Source organism: Pezoporus flaviventris, unplaced genomic scaffold (genome assembly GCF_033815535.1).
Source record: "Pezoporus flaviventris isolate CSIRO_AGI_PZ_B2104156 unplaced genomic scaffold, CSIRO_AGI_Pfla_v1 ptg000006l, whole genome shotgun sequence".
NCBI lineage: Eukaryota > Metazoa > Chordata > Aves > Psittaciformes > Psittacidae > Pezoporus > Pezoporus flaviventris.
Genome location: NW_026892554.1, coordinates 7,923,469 through 7,947,701, shown reverse-complemented (window position 1 = coordinate 7,947,701; position 24,233 = coordinate 7,923,469). Strand labels below are relative to the sequence as shown.

General features: G+C 46.8%; 1 protein-coding gene across 4 annotated transcripts in view; it reads left to right on the top strand.

The window, feature by feature from the left end:
• Positions 1–24,233, top strand: part of NTRK3 (neurotrophic receptor tyrosine kinase 3) — a 207,561-nt gene that overhangs the window by 162,035 nt on the left and 21,293 nt on the right. For all 4 annotated transcript variants that reach the window (XM_061446762.1, XM_061446764.1, XM_061446761.1 and 1 more), the window contains exons 14-16: positions 2,097–2,227; positions 8,751–8,923; positions 14,374–14,617. In XM_061446762.1, the coding sequence (XP_061302746.1) occupies positions 2,097–2,227; positions 8,751–8,923; positions 14,374–14,617 (548 nt within the window). The remainder of the gene's footprint in view (positions 1–2,096; positions 2,228–8,750; positions 8,924–14,373; positions 14,618–24,233) is intronic.

The following is a 24,233-nucleotide window of genomic DNA, read 5'->3' as shown; positions in this document are numbered from 1 at the left end:
TTTAGATTAGGACTTTCCTCACCCAAGTGCGTCACGCAGCATTTCAACACATAATATTTCAGATTTCTCAAGGTACTCCTTAAACACTCAACTAAACCAGGTGGAGAAGGCAAACTCCACATGTGATTTGTTCTCCCTGGCTGTCACTGCAGATTTAAAACCAAAGTCATTTTGGATGTGCCTACCATCCTGTGCCTTAATGTTACTAATATTATTAATATTGGTAACAGTTTTCAGTCTATTGAACAATTAATGAAAAGGTCAACAGGAATTCCCTATGGAAGCATCATTCATTACAAGGCCTGCTGGTTATCCAATCTCAAGGCATCCATCTTCCTAAGCAAGCAAAAGGGCCAGAAATGGCAGCTCCGTAAACCTGCCTGTGAGCTCCTAATTAAAAAGCTTAATTGTACGAAAGCCATTAGGATGTTAATCTTCCAATCCATTAGCTTTTTAATACATTAAGTGGTACCTGTGTTGTTGTGGGGCATATGGTCCCTTGGGTTGATATGGGTGCCTATGTGGGAGCCTGGGTGGTAGGAGTTGGTGGCAGATTGTCATCACTGTTAATGATGCTTCCCTGCAGCCAGTTTGAAACACAGTGTTCATCACCTCGACCTCCTGCGTCTGCAGTATCCCATGGGAAATGCATTTGTGCGAAGGGGTGCATACCTGTATGTGCACATGGATGAAGTGGTAGAAAAGACTCAAAAGCAGTCCAGTTTGTGAGCAAACAGAGGGAGGGCCAAGTTATAAATGCCCCAAGGTAGGAGCGGAAAGAGAGCACTGTCCCATCTAATACCTCTGCTTGAGGAGAGCTTTTGCTCACCAAGCACTGGAGAAGAGTGTGTAGTTCTCTCTGCACTGCCATGACCATCAGGCTGAAGCTAGGGGTAGTCTTTGCTACCATAGTTATCAAGGGAGGCAGTAAGCTCCAGCAAAGGGCAGTTTAGAGAGAAGTTTTGGGTACTGTGCCTCCAGAAATTGCTATGGTGGCTGTGCACATCTACTCGTTTCCACAGTTCATTCCAGGCATTAAGAAAAAGCCTCTTTGTATTGCCAGAGGATTGGTGTGAGTGTTCTGGTGCCAGAAAGGTATGTAGAGGTTTGGCAACAAGCAGCTGTGCCTTACTGTTGTCCCCATAAAAGAGAGTATGGAGACCTCCAGGCTCTCTCAGCAACCAGTGGCATTTAATCATGATGCAGCATTTGTGGATATCCTGCTAGATGCTTATGTACTAGGTGCCTAGTAGCTGCGTGGATCTAGCCCTTATGAATGACCCTGCTATCTGAGCAAACCAATCTTCATAGGCCTCTGTATCTTTGTTAAATTAGTAGCTATTGCTCTTTTTATTCTTCCTGAAACCTTGGTTGCTATTCTCTGTCAGTCCTCGCTGTCCTAAATGTCAGTGGAAAGGATCATTGAAACTAATGTGTTCACTTTGTTGTGCCAGTGACTTTATCCTGGGATGACCTTGTTTCTGGGGCAACAGTGGCGTAGGAGATGGCTGCTTGGTCAGGGTCTTGCTGTGGGGCAACACTTGGCACTCCCAACCGGCTCCTGCTCGTGCCTTAAGGTGCATGTGGGTCAGTGGTTCTCCTCCCCACGGGAATGCTTTGATTTACTGAGGTTCAGCCTCAGAAATCTGCTCGAGTTTGGGGTTAAACTGGTTGCAACTGAAATGCAAAATTCAGCAGGACCTTCGAATCTCGCCTGGCCTGGCATCGGAAGTATGTGACCTTTGCTACACCTCACAGGAGATGAATTATTTCCAGGTTAATTCCAAAGAGATTCAGGTCTTTGTAGCAGATTTTTCCCCAGAGGTTCCTCTCTCTGAGGACAAGTTTGTTGTGAGCTTGCAGAGAGAACACGATAAACCTCAAGTACTTTCCTTGCAGATGTTTCGCATGAGGCGAGCTCCATCCTAGAGATGGCTGTGTTCTGTGGGTGGGTAAGAAGATCCTTCTGGATACTCTTGCAAAGCAATTTCAGTTCCTTTGCGACTTGCTAGAAAATTGAATTCGTTGTTTTCCATTCCCTGAATTAATCCTGATTCATTCTTCCCTCAACCCTCTTCCTCCCCTCCCTCCAACAGATGTCCAGCATATTAAGAGGAGAGACATCGTTTTGAAGAGGGAGCTGGGAGAAGGTGCCTTTGGGAAGGTGTTCTTGGCCGAGTGTTACAACCTCAGCCCCACCAACGACAAAATGCTGGTGGCAGTGAAGGTAAATCCCAAGGATGAATGGCAGAGAATAGGGCAGGGGCTGGCCCGTTGGAGAGAGGCTGGATGAGCCTGCGTGGGAAAGGGAAACAGGGGAGGGCTGGGGGCCAGGGGCAGAGATTTATCTGATGCCGGAAGCTGTGGTAAATCCACTCAGTCACGCACAGTTTCAGTGTTTCGTCTCAAGGTTGTCTGTTCTCAGCAATGCCAAAGCCTCTCTTCCTGCTGATGCAGCCAGGAGACAGGCAAAGAGGAGAAGCTGGTCTGGAAGCTGTAAGCTCCCATGCAGCTGCAGCAGCACAGTATGGAGTCCACATCCCCTCCGCAAGGGACTGGGGCCCTTCTCTGTCTGGATTTTATCTCTTTGTGGAACACGCAGAAACTGAAACAAAAAAAGGGCCTTGGCAAAAAAATGAGCACTGAAGAGCTAAGCACAACTAACAGATTTGCTGCAACGTGGGCAAAGCCACTCTGCTCGGCTTCACTCAGCTCCTGCTCGCCCAGCCACAGATTGCTCCTGTTTTGGTGACTTTGAGCCAACACAAGTTCAGCTTGGCTTGTGTGGTGCTGTTTGCATCCTTGTGAAGGTCCTTACGTGAGCTGTGCCCCATCATGTGGCTCTGAGTAGAGGGCATCACTCGGTGCAGAAACACCCTATCCTTTCAAGTGGCACCAGTTAGCAGATGCACATAGTTTAATCCTCGGGAGTTAATTGATGTCTCCTAACTCCTTGGAAGAAGATCTGCATTTGAACTGATGCTCTACAGGGAGAAAGGTTCCAGCACTCTCTCCAGGAAGCTGGAGGCATCCAGTTACTTGAGAGCTGTTTTAATCATTGGCAGTTTAAGCTTTTTTGTTTTTTTTAGTTCATTTGTTCCCTTATGCTCTGGCTGTAAACTGCAAGATAGCACCTTTCACCTTTGAGACTGGCTAAAGCTGAGGTAGCACAGCTACCCGTGTGATTAATTGCTTGAGTATATATCTGGTACCTGCCTACCAGTGTCAGCCATCCCTTATGCAATCCTGTTTTTTCAAGTGTCTTCTGAGTTTCATTTGCATGTAGGCAGAAACAGCATCTGAACTTGTTTCTGTTAATTGCTACTATGAGCTTACATCTCCAGAGTGCCTTTCATCCTGCAGGATCATACAGATCCCACTTTGGAGCAGAGCCTTCAAATCTTGATTCCTGCCAGCTCTGGAGAGGCAGGCAGGGAAAGAATCTTTCCCTTTACTTTAGGCCACATTCTAAGTCTTAGGGGAAGGGAAAAAAAAAAAGAAGGAAAGAAAAAAAGGAGAAAGTAAAAAAAAGGGAAAGAATAAAGGCTTTTCATACTGAGATTTGGCTGCATTTCCTGAAGATCTCATGTTCCTGACAGAGGCTGAGAGCTACCTCCCCAGTCCCTGTAGCTTAGGGCAGCAGCCGGACACGCTGGTTAGGGCAGCTGAGTCCACAGCCCAGAGCCTGCCCCTGCTCTGCTCTCAGGGGCTCCCTCCAGGGCCAAAGAAAGTGGTTGTGTTACTCGCTTGGTTAAATGGACTTAGATTTTCAGTGGATCTAAAGGTTGCAGCCTTGCAGACAAGCTGAGTTTTGATGTGATGGCATAGACAAGCCTCGTGTTTTATTCAGCTTGCTTCTAAAAGCATCCTAAGAAATGCACAAAGCTTTGAGGTTATAAAGTCAAGTACTAGAAATGCTGGAGGGGCTGGTATTCAGGGCATGTCCTCCGAACACATGTTTTTCATTTCTCTATGGGATGCTTGACTGTGATGATCACTCCTTTATCTGAGAGGTCTCTAGATGTGAGTACACTCATTTTCATAGCCTCCCAGCCCGGTGCTGGGGTTGTATCGTCCCCATTTTGCTGAGGACAGATGGAGAAGCAGGGAGACTGAGATGAAAGATCCACTTGGGTGGAGGATGGAGTTACTGACCTGCCTTTCAAGCCCATCAACAGCAGGTACCAAGCTTGTGTTGAGCCCTGCTGCAGCAATAAACGCAAGGCACTTGTTCAGACCTGGCCCTGATACCCCGTGAGAGGAGATTTCCCAGGAACATTGGAACAACTGACACTTCATGACAAGGGCTGCAATCTGAAGATGCTGAGTGAGTTGCCAGATGTCACACACGAATCATGTGATGATGACACAAATACAATTCACCCCAAACCTTCCTAGGAGAGACATTCCAGTGGTTTTGCTGAGATATCCCTTCTCTTCCTTTGGTCCTGGTTTACTTTCCCTGTTCTACCACTTTCAGCTCCTCTTTCCTTCATTTCTAAATGCTTGGCTGTGCAATCTTAGTAATATGGGGCTTTTAATATCTCTTTTTTTGTTGTTGTGTTATTTACAAACTTATAGTCCTAACACCTTGTAGGAATGATTGTGTGTGAAGGAACGGAAAACTAAAGTCACTGCAGCTTGAAATATTATATTCAACTACAGAAAAAGGGGAAGAAAAGAGTGATGGGGGGAGGGAACTCTTTTCCTGGGGGAAAATTAAGGTAGCACCAACATTATGAAGATAGGAAATGACTAAAAGTAATTGGGTGCCTGAGATAAGGGTGGATGCTTTGCCATCTGCACCGTGTAACTAACATCCATCTAAATATTCCTAGTCAAGCTATCCCAGAAGACATAGAATTAATATAAAATCATGCCGTGTGACTAAAAGTTTAGGTACAGAAGAAGGAGATGAGACCATGTCCTAAGCCTCACAGCAGATCTGTTCCAAGGAGAAAACCACCTACTCTGGAGGACTCATTACTTCTGTGCAGGCATCACACCCAGCAGTGCCATGGACCAGCTGGAGGTGCATTAGCAGTGTGCTGGCCCTTCCTCTATGCACTGCTTTCTGATGCTTAGCATCCCTTTTTGCATGTAAGTCAGAGCCTGCACCTCCTGGTGCCACCTCTCCCATTGACATGGGGAGAAGGGGGCAGGTATGTTTGTGTGCAGCTAAAGGGAGAGCTACCCAGTGCCCCCACCATTGAGGAGGAACCAGTGCACAACAGATTGAATCTGGGGGTAACCGGAACATGTTATCTTGAATCCTTTTTAATAGCTGGTACTAAATAGTGCTGGTATGTGAAGGATTAGCAGGATATAATTGAGACCCAGCAACTCAAAATCAGGTTTTCCTTTTCATTTCTTTTAATGTTTGCAAAGACTGTACTGATTCTCATGGCCATCCCATCTTGTCAAATGTTCTGGACTTCAAGTTTTTCACTAAGTGCCATCCCTTGGTACACTGGAATCATAGAATCACAGAATAGCTAGGGTTGGAAAGCACCTTAAGATCATCTAGTTCCAACCCCCCTGCCATGGGCAGGGACACCTCACACTAAACCATGTCACCCAAGGCTCTGTCCAACCTGGTCTTGAACACTGCCAGGGGTGGAGCATTCACAACCTCCCTGGGCAACCCATTCCAGTGCCTCACCACCCTAACAGGAAAGAATTTCCTCCTTATATCCAATCTAAACTTCCCCTGTTTAAGTTTGAACCCATTACCCCTTGTCCTATCACTACAGTCCCTAATGAAGAATCCCTCTCTAGCATCCCTGTAACCTCCCTTCAGATACTGGAAGGCTGCTATGAGGTCTCCACGCAGCCTTCTCTTCTCCAGGCTGAACAGCCCCAACTTTCTCCTCCTGTCTTCATACGGGAGGTGCTCCAGCCCCCTGATCATCCTCGTGGCCCTTCTCTGGACTTGTTCCAACAGTTCCATGTCTTTTTTATGTTGAGGACACCAGAACTGCACACAATGCTCCAGGTGAGGTCTCACGAGAGCAGAGTAGAGGGGCAGGATCACCTCCTTTGACCTGCTGGTCACGCTCCTTTTGATGCAGCCCAGGATGCAGTTGGCTTTCTGGGCTGCAAGCGCACACTGAAGCTGGCTCATGTTCATTTTCTCATCAACCAACACCCCAAGTCCTTCTCCGCAGGGCTGCTCTGAATCTCTTCTCTGCCCAACCTGTAGCTGTGCCTGGGATTGCTCCGACCCAGGTGTAGGACCTTGCTCTTGGCATGGTTAAACTTCATAAGGTTGGCATCAGCCCACCTCACAAGCGTGTCGAGGTCCCTCTGGATGGCATTCCTTCCCTCCAGGGTATCAACCGAACCACACAGCTTGGTGTCATCGGCAAACTTGCTGAGGGCGCACTCAATCCCACTGTCCATGTCAGCGACAAAGATGTTGAACAAGACCGGTCCCAACACCGATCCGTGAGGGACACCACTCATTACTGGTCTCCAGCTGGACATTGAGCCATTGACCACAACTCTTTGCATGCGGCCATCCAGCCAGTTCTTCATCCACCGAGTGGTCCATCCATCAAATTGATGTCTCTCCAATTTAGAGACAAGGATGTCGTGTGGGACAGTGTCGAACGCTTTACACAAGTGCAGGTAGATGACATCAACTGCTCTACCCCTGTCCATCAGTTCTGTAGACCCATCATAGAAGGCCACCACATTGGTCAGGCAGGATTTCCCCTTAGTGAAGCCATGCTGGCTGTCACCAAGCACCTTGTTGATTTTCATGTGCTTTAGCATGCCTTCCAGGAGAATCTGCTCCAAGATTTTGCCAGGCACAGAGGTGAGACTGATTGCTCTGTAATTCCCTGGGTCATCCATTTTCCTCTTCTTGAAAATGGGGGTTATAGTTCCCTTTTTCCAGTCGTTGGGAACTTCACCTGACTGCCATGATTTCTCAAATATGATGGCCAGTGGCTTAGCAACTCCATTTGCTAGCTCCTTCAGGACCCACGGATGGATCTCATCAGGACCCATGGACTTGTGCACATTCAGATTTTTAAGATGGTCTCGAACCAGTTCGTCTCCTACAGTGGGCGCAAGGTCTTCATTCTCACAGTCCCTGCATCTGCCTTCCAAGACTTGGGTGCTGTGGTCAGAGCATTTGCCAGTGAAGACCGAGGCAAAGAAGTCATTCAGAACCTCAGCCTTCTCCAAATCCTGCATAGCCAGTTCTCCCTAGATCTTCCTGAGGTGGCCTACATTCTTCCTAGTCTATTTTTTATTTGCTATGTACCTGTAGAATCCCTTCCTGTTATCTTTAATACCTCTAGCTAAGTTTAATTCTAACTGGGCCTTATCTTTCCTAACCTGGTCCCTAGCCTCCTGGACAACATCCCTGTACTCTTCCCATGCCACCTGTCCTTGCTTCCACTTATTATAAGCCTCTTTTTTCAATTGAATTTTCCTCAGGAGCTCCTTACCCATCCAAGGAGGTCTCCTGGCCCTCCTGCTGCACTTCCTTCTGGTTGGGATGCAACACTCCTGAGCTTGCAGCAGGTGATCCTTGAATATCAACCAACAGTCTTGGGTTGGTATCCCATGGAACCTTCCGAAGCAGGTTCCTGAAGAGGCCAAAGTCTGCTCTCTTGAAGTCCAGGGCAGGGAGCTTGCTGCATGCTCTTCTTACTGTCCTGAGGATCTCAAATTCGAGCATCTCACGATCGCTGCATCCAAGGCTGCCCTGGAGAGTCACATTTCCAGCGAGCCCTTCCCTGTTGGTGAGCACGAGGTCAAGCATGGCACCTCTCCTTGTCGGCTCCTCTATTACTTGCAGAAGGAAGTTGTCTTCTACACAATCGAGGAACCTCCTGGATTGCTTGTGCCAGGCCGTACCGTCCTTCCAACAGATGTCAGGGTGGTTGAAGTCACCCATGAGAACAAGGGCCTGTGAGTGTGAGGCTTTTCCTATCGGTCTGTGGAGTGCTTCATCCACAGGTTCTCCTTGATCAGGCAACACACTGCTTTCAAACTAGCTCTCCGATGCAACTGGCCAATAATGCATGGACAAGCCAGACAACACTGGGAAACCCTTCCACAACAACATCTTCATAGCAGCATTGGTCTCATCCACTCAGCCTGGAGCCTGTGAGATACCTGGCAATAGCAAAGTGGTGTGCTCAGGTGTGGAAGATGAGATATTCTCAATAAGGGCACTGATTTCAGCATCACTCTGCCAGGGGAGCTGTTATAAACAGCAGGGAATAAAACCATGATTTTAAAAATTATGAGAAAAGACTTGGCAGTGTCCTTCTTCAGAGGCAGTTTGAAAAATCCACACAATAACTGCACAGCCAGGCAAATCCATCTTCTGAATAAAGGCAGTGAAGTCAGCTCTTTCAAAATAAAAGACAGATAGCAAGGACTGGCTGGTTCAGGAATTTAATAATAATGAGATATGAAACCATTCACTCCTAGGTCACCAGTACAAATCCTGCCCAAGCTGGGAATAATTGGAAGCTATTACCCTCTGAGGCATGTTTGCTCCTGCCTGGGAAATGAGTTGGGGAACCTGATGGGTCTGTAGCTACACGAACGAAACACTGAGATGGTGCCACCGGCACCTACCAGCAACCAACCAATGCAACTGGGCTGGTGGCAGCTCTTCCTCTCCCTGCCCTTCCTCATCAGCTCCCCTGTGATGCTGCTTCTCATTTGATCTGGTTTTACCCCTACCTGAGCCCACCCTGTGTGTATCCGTGTCCCTTTTCCAGGCGCTGAAAGATCCCACGTTGGCAGCCCGCAAGGATTTCCAGAGGGAGGCAGAGCTGCTCACCAACCTGCAGCACGAGCACATCGTCAAGTTTTATGGGGTGTGTGGTGATGGCGACCCGCTCATCATGGTCTTTGAGTACATGAAGCATGGTGACCTGAACAAGTTCCTGAGGTATGTGTGAAGGAGGGCTCAGGAGATGATGTACAGCCTCTCCGCAGTCTCACTGTGGCTTATTATAGATCTGTAGTGCACCAGTGACACATTACCTATTGGATGCTGGTGGGAATTGTTATGAGAGCCGATTGTTCCAAGGACAGCTTGTAGGAGATGATGGTGCTTTATTTGCCCTACCCCAACATTTCCTCTTAGGTTTCCTCTTAGGTAGTCTCAGGGATGATCCCTGTGAGCTATGGAAAACAGACTTCTGCCACCCCAGAAGGTTTGAAGCTGCATGAAGTGCGGCTGCAATCCCTGTAGAGGTAGAAGGACATAAAGCCATGGCTGTCAGCAGCTTGAAGTCCCATACATCCAGCAAAGCCATGCCCTGCTGAATCAGGAAGGCCACTAGCCATCACCCCCCATGTCACCCAACTCCTTGTTCAATAGCACAAAACCCAAAATATTCCTTTGAGAAATTTGCTGGAGTTCTTAGTCTGATTAAATGAGAACTGATCTCTAGTTCTTGTCCCTATAGTCAGAAAAGAACTGGGAAATGTTGGAGGTGGTGCTGTGGAGCCCATCTCTGGTCTTTGTTCCCTAAGCCTTATCAACAGAGATCCTGACTGAGATGCAAAATACCCTAACCTGTGGCACCACACTACTCCAGAAGCTAGACAAGGCCTGACAAAGTGCTCTAATTGCCTTCCTCGCCTCTGGAGAGATGCAAATTGCTGGAGCCCCCTTCCCCAAGTCATCATTCAACCATTTCATCAGCATGAGGCAGAGCATTTGTGTGCCCTGAATCTGCCAGCATTGGGGGACAGGGAGCACCTGTGGGAGGATGTTTGTGGTGCTGTTCTCCTGTGATACAGAAATTACACTGTGAAACCTGTGCTCAAGTGGAGTGGTACTTACCTCTTGAAATAATTAGTAGGTTTATTTCCCAGTATTTAGAAAATTGGACCCTTGATATTTTCCTGTTTTGACTGCTAAGTGTGAACGTGATTGCAGCAGGAGCAAGAAGCTCAAGCGCAGCAGGTTGAGATGTGGGGTTGGGATACACTTGGTGCTTATTTTTCCACCATCACAGCCAGTTTCTGACCAGGAGACACAGGTCCTTCCCTGAGGTTTTAATTTCTGAGCAATCACCTACACCAGAGTTGCTATAGGGAAGGACCTCAAAGGTTTCTTCTTTCCTCTGCCAAGCAGTGCCAGCCTGTCTGCAGCTCCCATGGGGCTTTTGTAGGGCAGTGGCTGAGCTGGCAATATCCTTGCATTGATTTCCCTCCTCATTTTGTCATAGTAGTGGGTAGATTGAATATGATGTTTATAGCTCTTTCCCTGTCTCAGCCTCTGCATAGATGACATCCTTGGAGAGGCAGGATGAGTGAAGGCTGATGCTACACTAGCTTTGCAGAGCTCTCCAGAGCCATGTTCAAGGGGGAGCAGGCTTGGTTACTCTAGGACCCTGTCTTGTGGTACCCTGTCTTGCAGGGGGTTAGCAACCGCCCAGCAGCAGCAGCACGTTGAACTGTGCCTACCAGCATGGAACCATGTGTTGGGCTGAAATGGTGTTTTAGTGAAGATTGGAGCTGCAGTGTTAAGGACAGTGCCTCAGCCTCATGGCTGGAGGAAGGCAGTCTGAAAAACAGCACAAGAGCCCATGTTCTTGAAGTACTTCCCAGGGAAGAGAAGGAAATTGACCCATCTTTTTTCCTGGCAGAACAATCAACCTTATTCTCCTTAGAGAAAGAAGACATTACAGCTGAGGCATAGCCTCCTTCACTGCTCTAGATGACCTCACAAACAGTATAGTCCATAACAGTCTCTCTTGCTGTCTCAAAGAGATGTCTTGTGCCCACTGCCAATGCCTCATGGAATTGCTTCACTCTACTGTATGCTCCTAAGGCTGAAACCATGCTGGAGCCACAGACCCCCTCACCTCCATGTCCCAGCCCTGCTCTGGGACATGTCTGAGAAACACTCCTGCCCTGGGAGGCCAGGGCTTGCCCCAGTGTCACTGGAGAAGAAAGCTTCTTGCATTATCTTTGGCCTTTATGAAGGAAAATAGACTTTCCAGATGTGTGGTCCCTGACACTGCAGTCTCTCATCTTCCAGCTGCATGTAGCTGACAGCTTTTCCTTCTCATGCAGCTACAGAGCAAGCAGCTACAAGCTCCCTTCCCTGCATGTAAGTGTGTGATAGCCAGTGAAATCCCTTTGTGTCCCAAAGGAAGCTGGCTTTTGGGACAATGAAGCTTAAACCCAGCAACATGGGAACTCAGAAAGCCTAAGGGGACATATGGAAAGAAAGTCTTGGCCTTTGTCATGTGAGCTACCTGCTGGTGGGAAGCTCTGGAGGATGGGGACTATAAGGGGGTCAGAGACAGTTGGTGCTGCAGGAGTGCCTGGCATTATGACATGATTCACTCAGCCCACAGCAGGAGATGGTTGCTCCCAGGCACTGGAGGCCAGAGATGCTGGGAGTCTGTATGAGACACTCAGATGGACTCTTCCAGTTTAACTGCAGAAATTGGAAAAGCAGTAAAATGGAAAAAAACTCACTTTAGTGAGTTTCCTAGAGAAAAGCACGATAAATTCCCCTAAGTGTTGTTAGACTTTTGTGTGCTTCTGAGAGAAGAGTGAATTTTACTGGTCAGTAAAATCAACTGGTGTGGCAAGAGGAAGCACTAGGATCAACACCTACCATTGCTGGTGGTGCAACAACTGATCCTGCTGTTTGCACAGGGGTAGAATGCAGTATCCTGGCTAACAGAAAAGGGACAGTGAAAATATCCTGCCATGGAGAAAAGGAGGCATTGCTCTCCAGGGAAAATGGCATTCCAAGGGCTGGTGCATGCAGGGGCTGGAAACTGCTCCCTGGCACACAGACCTGCTGCTGGGAGATCTGCAGCAACCACCTTCCCCCTGGACTCACTGGATATGCCCATCACTTCCTCCCTGTCCTTCTGTCACTGGTTTTCTGGCTTTCATTTTCTGTCCGTGACAGCAGCAAATCTGAAGTAGGGATATTTGCATTTTGCCTCTACAGACCCTACATGCAGTCTACAGCAAGTCATGGCCTTTTGCTGTTAACTCAGACAGGCAATAGATTTTGTTAGAAAAGTTTCAAATTCTGATGGGTTTGTGTCCACCCTTCCAGTGCAGCAGCCCCATATTTGAATTGTCTTGGGACAAAACAAGGGATTTCAGCAGAGGAAGCTAGAAGGGTGATTTTCTTCCCTATGTTGACAAAACCCTCCATCATTCCATAATGGAAAAGAACCCCAAGAGTTCTTTAACAGGGGATCCACACAATTTTATGGCCTCTCGGCAGAGCTGAATTAAACCCTTTTCCCCAGGAAAAGATGGGCAGACCCTTCCCATATGCCCTGTAGGTTTCTCAACACAACTAAATATATTAATGTCTCACAAATGTTTTGATACTTCTTTCTTCTGGACTAGAACCATGTGGGATGGAGAAAGGGAAGGACAACAGTGTATTATACAGGACATACGGAGATATGTCCTATATAATAGCATGTAAAAAATCCAGTGAAACAAAAATGTTGGCTGACCATTTTTAAACATTACCTGTTCCTTTCATATGTTTTTTTTGGGGCCATTATTGTATCTGAAAAAGGTGGCAGTAAGGAGACAGTAATATATCCTTCACTTCTCACCTAGGAATGTTTACCTTTGATGACAACAGGTATCAGCTGCAGCTAAATATGGTGTAACTGCAAGGCAGGACTGGTACAAACCTGTCCAGCGCAGTTTTAGAAGCTATTGTCTGCTCTGCTTCGCTGTTTTTAGCTAACCTTCTCAGTCCTGGCTCAGCTTCACCTACTGTTGACATCTGTTGTCACCATCAAGTAATGTCCTGGGGCAAACCCATCTGTGGGCTGTGTAAGTAAGACATCAAGAAGCCATTTCACACACTCTTCTGCAGGTCCCCCTTGCCCTCAGCAGTCCTTCCAGTGTGCTGCTGCTCCCACCATCCCCACAAGCCTTTGAGGTGCCTCCAGCAGCCCCAGTCTTGCTGCCTGCAGTACTTCTCCCAGCCAGCTCATCCCATATTCACTACAGCATCTTCCACTCGTGGCTCCCAAAAAAGCACTCCTGGCTCCTCAGCACTCGTTTCTGGAGTTCGTCTTCTCTCACAGCAGTCCTTTCTAACAGGAGGGGACCTTCAGAGCCATGTTCTGAGTGGTAGGGCAGCAGGATATAGCTGCAGAAGGGGGCTTTGAAACACTATATCTGTTGAACCCAAACGCTAAAGGGATGCTAATCCCCTTTGGTGCACCCTCAAGGCCAACAGAGTAATTAGGGAACAGAGACAAAGGAGAGAACAATTTGGATCTTGTTGTGTGTTGCTCAGTCCCATGTCAAGAAGGAGGGAAAGCTCTGTGTGTGTAGTTTCAATTTGTTATCCCTCTGGGGGGTTACTGCTAATGACGGGTGAAATGCCAAGAATCGTTTCAAAGAGAACAGTGTGAAAGCCTCAGAGGAAATGCTGTACTGTATCTTAGTCACAGCAAAATCCCTAAATATGAGGGCTTTTGTTATTCCACCTTCACACAGGCTACCACAGGGTGAGCTCTACCAAGGGAAGAGACATCACAGAGGGGGCACGGCAAAGACAGGCTTGGTACACAGTGAGGAAGGGGACTGAAAATGGGACAGGACAGGAGTGAGACTGAACTCAAGTCCTGCATTTACAATGCATTTGGTTCAGCAGAATATTCCCTTTTGTTGCCCAAGATATTCTCTGCATCTGCTGACATCCAGGTCTAACCTTTGGACTTGTGCTCATGCATTCATAGTTTGCAGTGCCTGTGTTACCTATGGGATAGCTTAGGGTATAAAAGGGGATTTTCTAGGGATGAAGCTGCTGGTGTTCCTCTGAAACCTTTCCCATGATCTCTGGCTGTATTGATATGGATCAGGGGTGGTTGTTTGGTGCTGTGGTGTTTGGAGGAAATCAAGGAGGCTGTTTGGGATTAATAAAGAGATGAGGTAGCAAGAATATGATGGCTGTGGAAAAAAAAGAAAGGGTGATACCTCTACTTCTGGGAAGGTTTCTGAAGTGTAAGAATTAACTGGAGCAAACATGTAAATACTCGTTAGTTTTGTATAGATCTTGCCAGAGAAGAATGTCCATGTTGCATCAAGCCAAAAGTCCCTCTGTCCTGGCAGTCTGTCTCTATCTGTGGCCATAAGAGGTTGCTTGCAGTAAAGTAAGGGTAGAATAAAGTTGTACGGCACTCAGCAAACGTTCCTACAACCTCCTGTTCTCTTAAGCTTTACTTTTTTCTTTCCATTGGATCTGTGTGAGCATCCTCACAGTGCTGAGTTAGGGGTGAGCCCCTACCCCAGCAGGAACAGTGACCGTGCGGGGTTCCCATCTCCTGGTCACTTTTGAGACCCAACTCAATGCTTTTTGCTTCTTCCTCCCTATAGGGCACATGGCCCAGATGCTATGATCCTCGTGGATGGGCAGCCTCGACAAGCCAAAGGGGAGCTAGGGTTATCCCAGATGCTCCACATCGCTAGCCAGATCGCCTCTGGAATGGTGTACCTTGCCTCCCAGCACTTTGTCCATAGAGACCTGGCCACGAGGAACTGCTTGGTTGGAGCCAACCTGCTGGTGAAGATTGGAGACTTTGGGATGTCAAGAGATGTCTACAGCACTGATTACTACAGGGTAAGGCAGATCCAGCAGCATTCCGATGCTCAGAGCAAAGGGAGACTAGGAAATGTTATAGTAAATAAGCTTTTGGAGCTCTTAAACTCACTTGCTTGTTACTCCCTCATTAAAACATGTGCACAAATGTCAATCAGACATGCCTGAACCACTGTCCTTACTCCTTTTCAGGCCTGGGCATGCTTGTAGTTCAGAAATCCATGCAGATGCCTACACACAGAGCTCTCTGTGATACCCAGCACACAATCACATGCTTTGGTATGGCTTTAAAGTCATCCCATTCTTACTTCCTTCCTATTTTTCTCCTTCTTTTTAAAGGCATTGATAAATTAAAAGTAATCCAAAGAGATTACAAAGACTACAGGCTATGACCTCAAGAGTTAGATTAAAGAAACTTAATACAGCGACCTAGAGAGAAGGCAACTAAAAGACTGACTGATAAGCGCATAAAATATGGAAGAGGAAAAAACAGGCAATTTAGGTTCAACCTCAAAACACTTTTTTCCATCAGGGTCATCCTTTAGACAATGGAATAATTTGCCAGAGGTAGGTTGCCGAATGCCTGCCATTAAAGAAGTTCAGGAAGCGGCTAGATAAAAATGCCTGTGTTTAGTGCAGAGGTTAATCCTGCACTTGTCTCTGGGGATGGAGTCAGAAATGCCTTTCCAGCCTTTTCTTCTGTGATTCGTGCTCATAATGTCCCCCTGTCTTGCACACTCCCTTTGTACCTGTCTGCACTGCCCTGTCTGTCTGGATGGCAGCCTCCCTGGGGTGACAGCATGTTTCTCACTATTCCTCAGCTACAGGAGAGGCTGTGATGTGCAAAGCGTTTGAAGCACACTGGAGTAGACACTTGTTGCTGGGCCATCCACCAGCAGGGAAGGGCTTTTCAGGCTAAAGGAGCAGTGGTTTCTATCCTGATGTTTGTACTAAAGCTAGTTTATTTCTGGTTACAACATGGATGTTTGGCTTTGAGGGTGACTTTTATCATCTACCTGGGAAAAGGTTCACCTATGGTCTTGATCTGGTTCAGAAGTTTTTTCTTTAAGTGATAGGCAGTTGCCAAGTGGAGTTACTGTGTTGGGGAAGAGGAAAAAATGCAATCAGATTTCTGCTGAGACATATCACCTCTCCCAGCCCAGGATGTTGGCTTATCACTAAGTTTAACTACCAGTGAGGGAACCAGTGTTCACTGTGCAGCACAGAAGTCCATGTTAGGTCCATGTTGGGAAGAGATCTCGGTGCAATTACTGGGCAGTGATGAGGGAAGAGATGTGGCTATGGTCCCATCACTGCCGAAACTTCAGGAAAGAGTGAATGGAAAGAAAGAGCCCAAGGGAGGATGAGAAGCAGCCCACGCGATTACCCATATTCTTGACTACTTCTTTGCACTCAGCCATGTTAGACCTACCCCTACCACAACCACTGTCACACCGCTTGAGATGATCCCAGCTGAGCTTGTGTGCCTGCAGCACCAAGCACTCTCTGTGAAATGGGAGAATTTGCTGCTATTGACAAATGAAGGCTGGGAGGGCCCCCCAAAAGCAAGAATTGTGATGGTCTCTGCAGGCCAGTTTGTTGTTGTGGGTTTTTTTTGTCTTCTCTGTGGTGGTGGTGTCCTGTAGACCTCATCCTGTCTGTGCAAACGCTTTGCTGAGGACTGCTCTGTGCTACCTTGTGCAGTGTCTTAAGATGTTTTGGTGGACTTTTTCCTGCTAACACAAATTGCAGTGTGTGAAAAGTAGTATCTAGTTATCACCTGTTTACCAGCGCAGGAGCTGAGCTTCAGACTAACAGAGCCTTTTGTTCTTAGTTGATTTTCTCTGTTTTCACTGACTTTTGGTACTTTAAAACTCCTGATCAGCAAGTCCATGCTCTGCATGCATGGAGACCTTTTCTCTGTTACAGTTCGAAGAAGGGTCCTAGCACAATCAGGACTGCATTGCACATATTTGCATTGGTGGCGTGAGGGGCAAAGGGTTTATGTGATTTGCCCATCCAGTCAAAGCAGGATTTGGTGGCAGAGCTGGGAAACCCGTCCATATTCCCCTCAGCAGAAGTCCAGGGACCATGAAGGACCTGGACCTTCATCCCTCCTCCAGCCACAGCCCAACCACACTCCTCCCAGCATACGTAAAGAACCAAGATAGGTTCATTTCTCAGTCTCCTTCTCTAATCACTGCCTTGTGGGATGTGTTTAGCAGGAGCTCATCTCACTATTCACCCTTCGCTTGCACGCAGTTATGTGGCAGACTGTCCTTCCCCATCCACCACTATCTCGTACCTCTCCTCTACCTTGCCTTTGCACAGCACCACATGTTCATTCTTGCAAGAACTGGCAAGAACCTCACTGTCTCTGGATTGGGAAATCTATTTGGTTCTATATCATAACCTGCACTTACAAGTTCCCTGCAAACAAGAGTAGTCAACATTTTGAACAGAAACATACTTGTGACTATAATGAAGCCACATGGGGCTCATGTGGATTGGTTGCGTTAGACTTAACTCTGGTACAAAGCAGCAGTCACTTTCTTCTCCAAACAAAGCAGTACGGCTTCACAACAGTTGTGCATTTGTGCTCTGTTTCTGTACTGTAATTTGTCATTTTCTGGGAACACAAGGAAGGATTCTACCTCAAAGCTGACACAAAGTGACAGGTCTGGAGCAGGCTCGCATCAGTCTGCTGGATCCCCATGTTTGCTCGTGCCCAGGTCCCATGAGCACAGATAACTGGGCATGTGGATATGTGAGTGTGTTCCAGGCTGAAGATTAGCTCACAGCCATTTCCTTTCTTTCCCATTTTTAATCTTCTAAAACAAAGCAAGAACACCATCTGGCTCCTGCATTTGTGGGATGCAAAAGTGCTTTAATAAAGGTGAACTGCTTAATTTCCTGTTATGCATTTGGATACAGAAAGCAAACATCAGTGCAACAAAAGCAGCAGAGAGGCTTGTTTCTCCTCTCCACAAGGCTTTCCATGTTCTGCCTGAAGACAGATGCGTCCTTTTCCTTGTGCATCGCAGAAGGATCCCATCAGCTATTGCCTTCAAACCTTCTTTTAACAAGACAGGATGGAGAGATGGTTGTGGAGGTGTAGGTGGTGGGGAGAGGTGAAACAGCATCTGATTACAAAGTGGAGAAATGTGGAAGGACTGGGGAGATGGGGAGAAGTAACCCATCTTCTGTGTGAAGTGTAAAGGCAGGGATGCTGAAGAAGCTTTTCTGTGATGTGTTGTGTAACGTGCTGTGCAATCTTTGGTGTGGGTCTCTGTGGGAAGGCGGGATGGAATATATCCATATCGGAGAGAAAAGATTTGGGCGGATTTCATTTTCCTTGTTGTTTTCTTTAAAAAGAACCTGTGTGAGTAGGGGATTTTTTTTAGGTCTGACTCAGTGACAGCAGGTGGTGGGATGCTGCAGGTCGGGGTCACTGCACCTCAGCCACGTGTGGCATGGAGACTGCAGCAAGTCAGGCTCATGGTACCTGCACAGTGCTCTCCATTGAGCTGGAGGCTGTCACAGTGGCTGGAGGGGTTGTCCAGTGCTGGGGGTATCACCAACACTGGTCTTACCACCTTCAACTGCTCTTCCACCCAGCAGAATGCGGTTTGGTTGCTACAGAGCCCTTCTGTGGCTCTGGATTCACCTGAGCTCCAGTAAAATCCAGATCATTTTCCTTTTGTCTGCCAGAACATGTATTTCAACTCCAAAACAAAATCATGTGGCAGCTGCCCAAGGAAAGGATGATATTTCTTCATCTTTAGAATAGAACACTGTATTAAATCATAGTCAACAGCCCTTAATAACTTCCAAGATAATGTCCTGACATGGGAGGGACATCAGCAGTGAAAACACATGTTGAGTGGAGGAAGGATTTATGTACGCATTAAACCTCATTAAGACATCCCTCTGTCCAGATCTCCTATGTCCTACCCTTCTGGCATCGTGCCCCAGTCCTGGGCTGGGCTCGAAACCTCTTGGGGATTTAGCTCCATCCTTTCCCAGAGTTCTGACCTGCGTGTTCTCCTGGTCACAGTTCATCAAGCAGAGGACACCTGCTTGGCAAAAAAAGAAGAGGCACGCAGGGTCTGCAAAGGGTTCTAAAAATATTTTTCTATTTCCATCAGCACAGAGCTAAACATAATAACAAAAATGTTCCCTGTTTCTCTGTCCTCACTATTATGGAGCATTGTTTGGATTTGGGAGAGACAAGGTTTGCAGGAGGAAGTAATATCTTTTAATAGAACATGTGATATTGTTGGGGGGGGGAGAATGAATTTTAGGCTCACAAGCCCTCTCTCAGCTCTTCTTTTGTTGTTTGTTTTTCCCAGTAGTATCAGTTGGTTTAATAAAAGATAAATATCTCTTCCTATGAACCTTGGCTCTCACATCCTTAGACCATCAGAACCAAAACAACATTTCTGCTATGACTTTGGCCTCAGGTCAGTGTTCTTTAAAAAGCCTAGGACCCTTCTTCCTCTGAAGCATGAGGGCTCACTGTGTAAACATTTTCTTTCTTCTTTATCTATAAAATGGCCAGCAAAACCCCCAGGTTGTTTATAATTTTTGGTACCCATTGTCAGGTTGCTTTCTGATGCCCATCTTTCTTCTAGTCCATCTCTTACTTTAGTTCTTCTCCAGAGTTCAAGATTGTTTTCTTTCTCCTGGCTTCAGTCAGTTATTTATCCAGTGAAGTTTCCATGCAAGTAACAGATCGCTGTGGTTTAGCAGCTGCCTGGGTCGTGCTCCTTTGGGCGCTCATTCAGCATGGTAGATATGACTAATAGACAAGCCTTACATTGAAAGCAGATTTAGTCTGACCCACAGTCTCCTAGAGAAAAGGTCCCTAAATGATCACAGCATCGTTGAATGGTGCTCTGTTCCCACCAGCTTTGATCTCTCTGCAGAGATTTAGCTCTTCTCTCCCACCAGCTTTGTTTGTGCACCCTTGCCAAGGCCCCTTAATGCCCATGTGTATCCTTCAACTTGCAACACTCACTTCAGTGTTTTGATGCTCTCTTTGTTGCTGTGCTGTCCATCTCATGCAGCATGTTTACAGCATGGGAGATGGATCCTAGCACAGGGCAGCTGCTGCCCAGCGCTGTTAACACCAGGAAGAAGCACTGTGATGAGAGTGCTAGGGCTCTGCACCATCCCCTATGAAGGGGAATGCCAACAGGAATGTCTACCTGGGATGTGGTACCAACTCACTTTGCAGGGAGAAAACCACGCTGGTTTTACAATAGAGCTGATGTATGCTGGCTGAAGTAGCCAGCTCCACCCAGAGATCCAGGCTCCATGCACCCAGACAGTGTGTTCAGGCTCTGCTTTAGTGCTGATGGGTAGAGGAAGGCAAACTCATTCCCTGCCTATGCTGACTGTTGTGTGGGATGTTGTGTACATGGTACAATGTGTGTGCTACATTCAGCTTCCAACATCAGTACCGTTCCCATCACCTAAGAGCCATGCAGATGCTAAGCAGCTGAGCATCACCTTTTGTCTCTTCTACCCCTTCTCTGAGGTGAAATGTATGACGTGCTACCCTCTTTTCAGCTTGGTGCTGGGAAGGTGTCATATCTGTAAATGTATGTGCAACTGAGGAAAGGACTTGGAAGTAAAAAGTAATTTCATTTTCTCCTGTACTAAGTAGGAACCTGGAAAACATGTCTTGCTTTGTGATACCTGCATAAGTAAGGACAAAAAAGTGTCATCGTGACCTGGAGACCTCTAGTACTGATAGAGATGGGCTAGGCAGGCAGAGCCGTAGTCTTGCTATGTGCAGGAGCTCACATCTGTGGTTGAAATCATCAGTTCACCCGATGTCTCCCATCACCTCAACCCCTGATTTGTTATTTCTTTCCTTGTTTTCATTGCCATCATTCCTCTGAGATGACATCTCTATGCACCATGAGGTGTAGAAGGCTCATACCATGGTGGCTCTTGACTTTCCTGGCTGGTGTCTGGGGCAAAAGAGCCCATTTCTCCTAATTTGCAGTAGGGCTGTAACAGGGGAGGTGATGGAATCACTCAATGTGGGTGCGTGGGTTAAGTGTCTCTGTGCCTGTCCTGGTGTGTTCTGTGTGCAGGAAAAGTCAGTGTGATATTGAACGTGTTGGTCTTTGATATCTCTGTGGCTTCTATAAAAACCTCTGCAAATTGAATTCGTGGCACAGTTCCTTATCTCCTGAAAGGAAGATGTAACAGCATCATCTTGTGTTTTAGTCAGACATGTTTGCCTCAACACTTCCCCATTTCTACACTGAGGGAAAAACAAATGTTGAAGGTTTGTTTTTTTCTCTTCCTTCCTCGTGTTTGGAGCATTGAGAGCCCTTCACACAAAACAGCTCAAGTGCAGAAGAATTAATCGGGCCAATTAGGTTGTGTTGTATTTCTGGCATTTTCTCAGAAATGGTAATTGCCCTAATTCTCCACCCTGCCAAGACCTCCGCTCACACCCTCTTTCCCCCCTCCCCTTTTCCTCACTGTCTACCTTTCTCCTGCTTGAGTTGCTGTTTTCATGCTGTTGCCATTTATTTCATTCCATTAATGAGAGGGATGTGGCAGGTGAAGAGCTCTCACAGTCTGGTGGCATCTTCTTTGAAACACAGACACAAAAGAGCTGTTTGTTCGGGGGGAAATGAAACCTGCCTGCTATGATACTTCACCTCCAGCCTCATCTCTTCTCCAGCTCAGGATATGTTGCTGCTGCATTGCAAGTCATTTGGCTCTGATTTTTTGCTTAATGTAGTCTAAATATTCACCCAAACACTAACCTCCATGCTTAACCTTGCGTTCCCCCCAGACCCTCACACACTTACCCAGAGCTAATCAAACTTATGATCTTTCAATCAAAGCTTAGTCCCATTCCCAGTCATTTTAACTGAGGCTTTTGCTTTCTCCCCAACAATCAGGCTGAGCTCCAGAGAGCTGTGAGCTCAAAGCCTTTCAGTTTAGCTTCCTGGTGGTTTTCAGCTCCTGACCTTCCATTAGTGGAGGTCATAGATGTAGCCAAATAGGGAGGAATTGTTTGTTGTTCAGTGTTTCCTGACCTAAAGCACCTGGTGATGTATATGACAGGTTTGGATCCGATGGAGATGCTACAGTGGGTAGTGAAGTGGTGGGACTCAGGAGATGGTAGGTGCTAGCAGCTGAAATAATAGCTTGAAAAAGTGACTGAACAGAACTGTAAAAGCAAAGTAATCTGTCAGGGGCTATCAGACACTAAATACCCTCCCCGCTTCAGGAAATCTCTATGCCACTGGTTTTTGAGGTGGGGAGAGTGCTATGAGTAGCCAGTCAAATGCTGGAGCCAAGTGAGGGGTAGTGATGCTATCCCCAGGAGGTCAGAGATTCCGTTCAGAAAGCTGGGATTGTTTCCCAGTGTAGCCAAACTACCCAAGCCTGTGCTGTGAAAACTAGAGACAGCAAGTTTCCTGCAGAGATTTCAGGAGCCCTTTCCTTCAAAGCAATTCCCTTCCCATAAAACTTAACTAGGAAGAGCAGGACTCTCCCATTTTCAGTGTTCCCTGGCTCCAGCCAGCACATCCAGAAAGGCAAGAGAAGCTACTTGTGATCCCCATCCACCCTTGAGTAGTGTCCATTGTTCCCTCTTCACTGTGAAACTGTATTGTCCCCCTGTTCTAATTTGTATTGTCCAAGCGTGGTTCCCAGCCGCCTGCTAGAGACTGCCTGCATGCAATGTGCTCCCTTCCTCCTGCTGTTCCCACTCTGAACATCCCATTAGCCTGAAAGCTGTGAGATACATGGGAAAGAGCACAGTGCCTAGTTTTGAGCCAGAAAGACTCTCCCATGGTGGAGATCCATCCAACACATGCTCCTCCTAGTGTCACCAAAACCAAGGAAGGATTTTGTACAGAGCAGGCCAGAGAAGCTGATGGTTCCTGGGTTTTACCAAGGTGGCCTGATTTAAACTGTAGCTAGGGCAGATGAGGATGGAGAGCCATGTGCCAGCGAGCTTCATTGTATCAGCCCCAGGTGGACCAGAAACCGTGTGCATGCTCCTGAGCATATGGAAATGAATGTTTCATGCTTTGGAAGAAGCACTGCCACTTACAATCAAAGGAGATTTGGATGTGTAAACCCCTCCTCTCTCACCTTATCTAGGTTGTTGGACCCATTTCCCCACTGCATCCCAGCTGCCAGTGGCTTCTTCCTGCCTTTCCACTTGCAGAACCATGATCTCAGCTCTGCTTTACCATGGGGACAAACATGAGATCACACATCAGTCAGGAAAGGTGGGGAGCATCCCCAAACCTCAGTATGATCGTCAAAGAACAGGAGGCAGAGAAGGTATAAGCCAGTTTAGTGGGAGCATGGATGAATTTTGCCTTGCTTCAAGACAAATTTAAGACATCCCTAGAAAAATTAAGATGCAAATATCTTCATCATAGTCATTAATGAAGATATTTGCATGGAAAGAATCCATTGCCTTTCTTTTTTCCTCTTGATTCCTGCATGGTAGGAGTTTCTGCAGGCTTTCCCTTCCTGATCCCCCCCTGTTTCATAGTCCTGCCTCCCTCACAGCCACAGTGAGCTCCTTCTCCATGCCAGCTGGATGGAGAAAGCCCCTCTTTCAAAGCAGCTGTCTTTTAATACACAGGCTGTTTAGGGCTAGGCTGTCAAAGAGAGCATGTTCAATGTACAATCAAGGGGCAACGATGCACAAAATTGCACACACACACAAAATAGGAATCTATTCTCAGTGTGTGTTGAGCTTTGAATGCTTAAGTGATTCCAGCTCTCTCTTCCCCATCCATTATGGGGGCAACACATGATAAGATTGCTAAAGGAATTAGTGAGGGAAATCTTTACACTGCCTAATCAATATTGTTCTGCTCAGTACAAGGCATCTCCCCCTGTCTGGCCTCAGTCATGTTCTCATCTGCCCTCTGAAAACACAAGTTTGCCTTCTCACTATTTGGGCTGTGGTGACCAAGAGCAAAACCAGCAGCAGGTCTGCTGAAAATAGTTAACTTGCAGAGTTTGTTTCTTGTATTAAAAATCAAAAAAGAGATATAATACAACCCTGCCAAAACCACATTTTAGGTATTTTAGGTTTTTAAAGAGACTTGCTGTCTTTCAGCTCTATGGCCTTACAGACATGGCCAGCAACCTTACAAGCAAAGACACTGGATGATAATTTCTCTGAGCATCACTGAGGCAAGATGCCAGATTTTATGGGCCACTAGACTGATCCAATATAGCAAATCCTGTGTTCCACTGTGGATTCTGAGACCAAATTATCAATTAATGTGAAGCATTAAAAAAATCCAAATCCCTTTTAGTTCCCTGCAGTCATTAGTGACAAGATACAATATCTATAGCTCAAATGCTTTGCCAGCATTCCCTGGCAGGAAGGCAGAAACTCCACTCCCATTTTTTTCCAATACATACAAGGAAAACATATGAGATCAGTGGGTTTTACAGTCAGATTCGGCTGCCTCTTCATATTTACTTAGATAGAGGAATAAATCAGGTTTGGGTTACTTTCTGGGTTAGTTATTTGTTATTGGAATAAATGCATGGTAATAGATCTGACAGGAAGATGTTTCTCTTTCAGCTCTGTGTTTGAGGTAGAATTTGCTTTGTTCTGCAC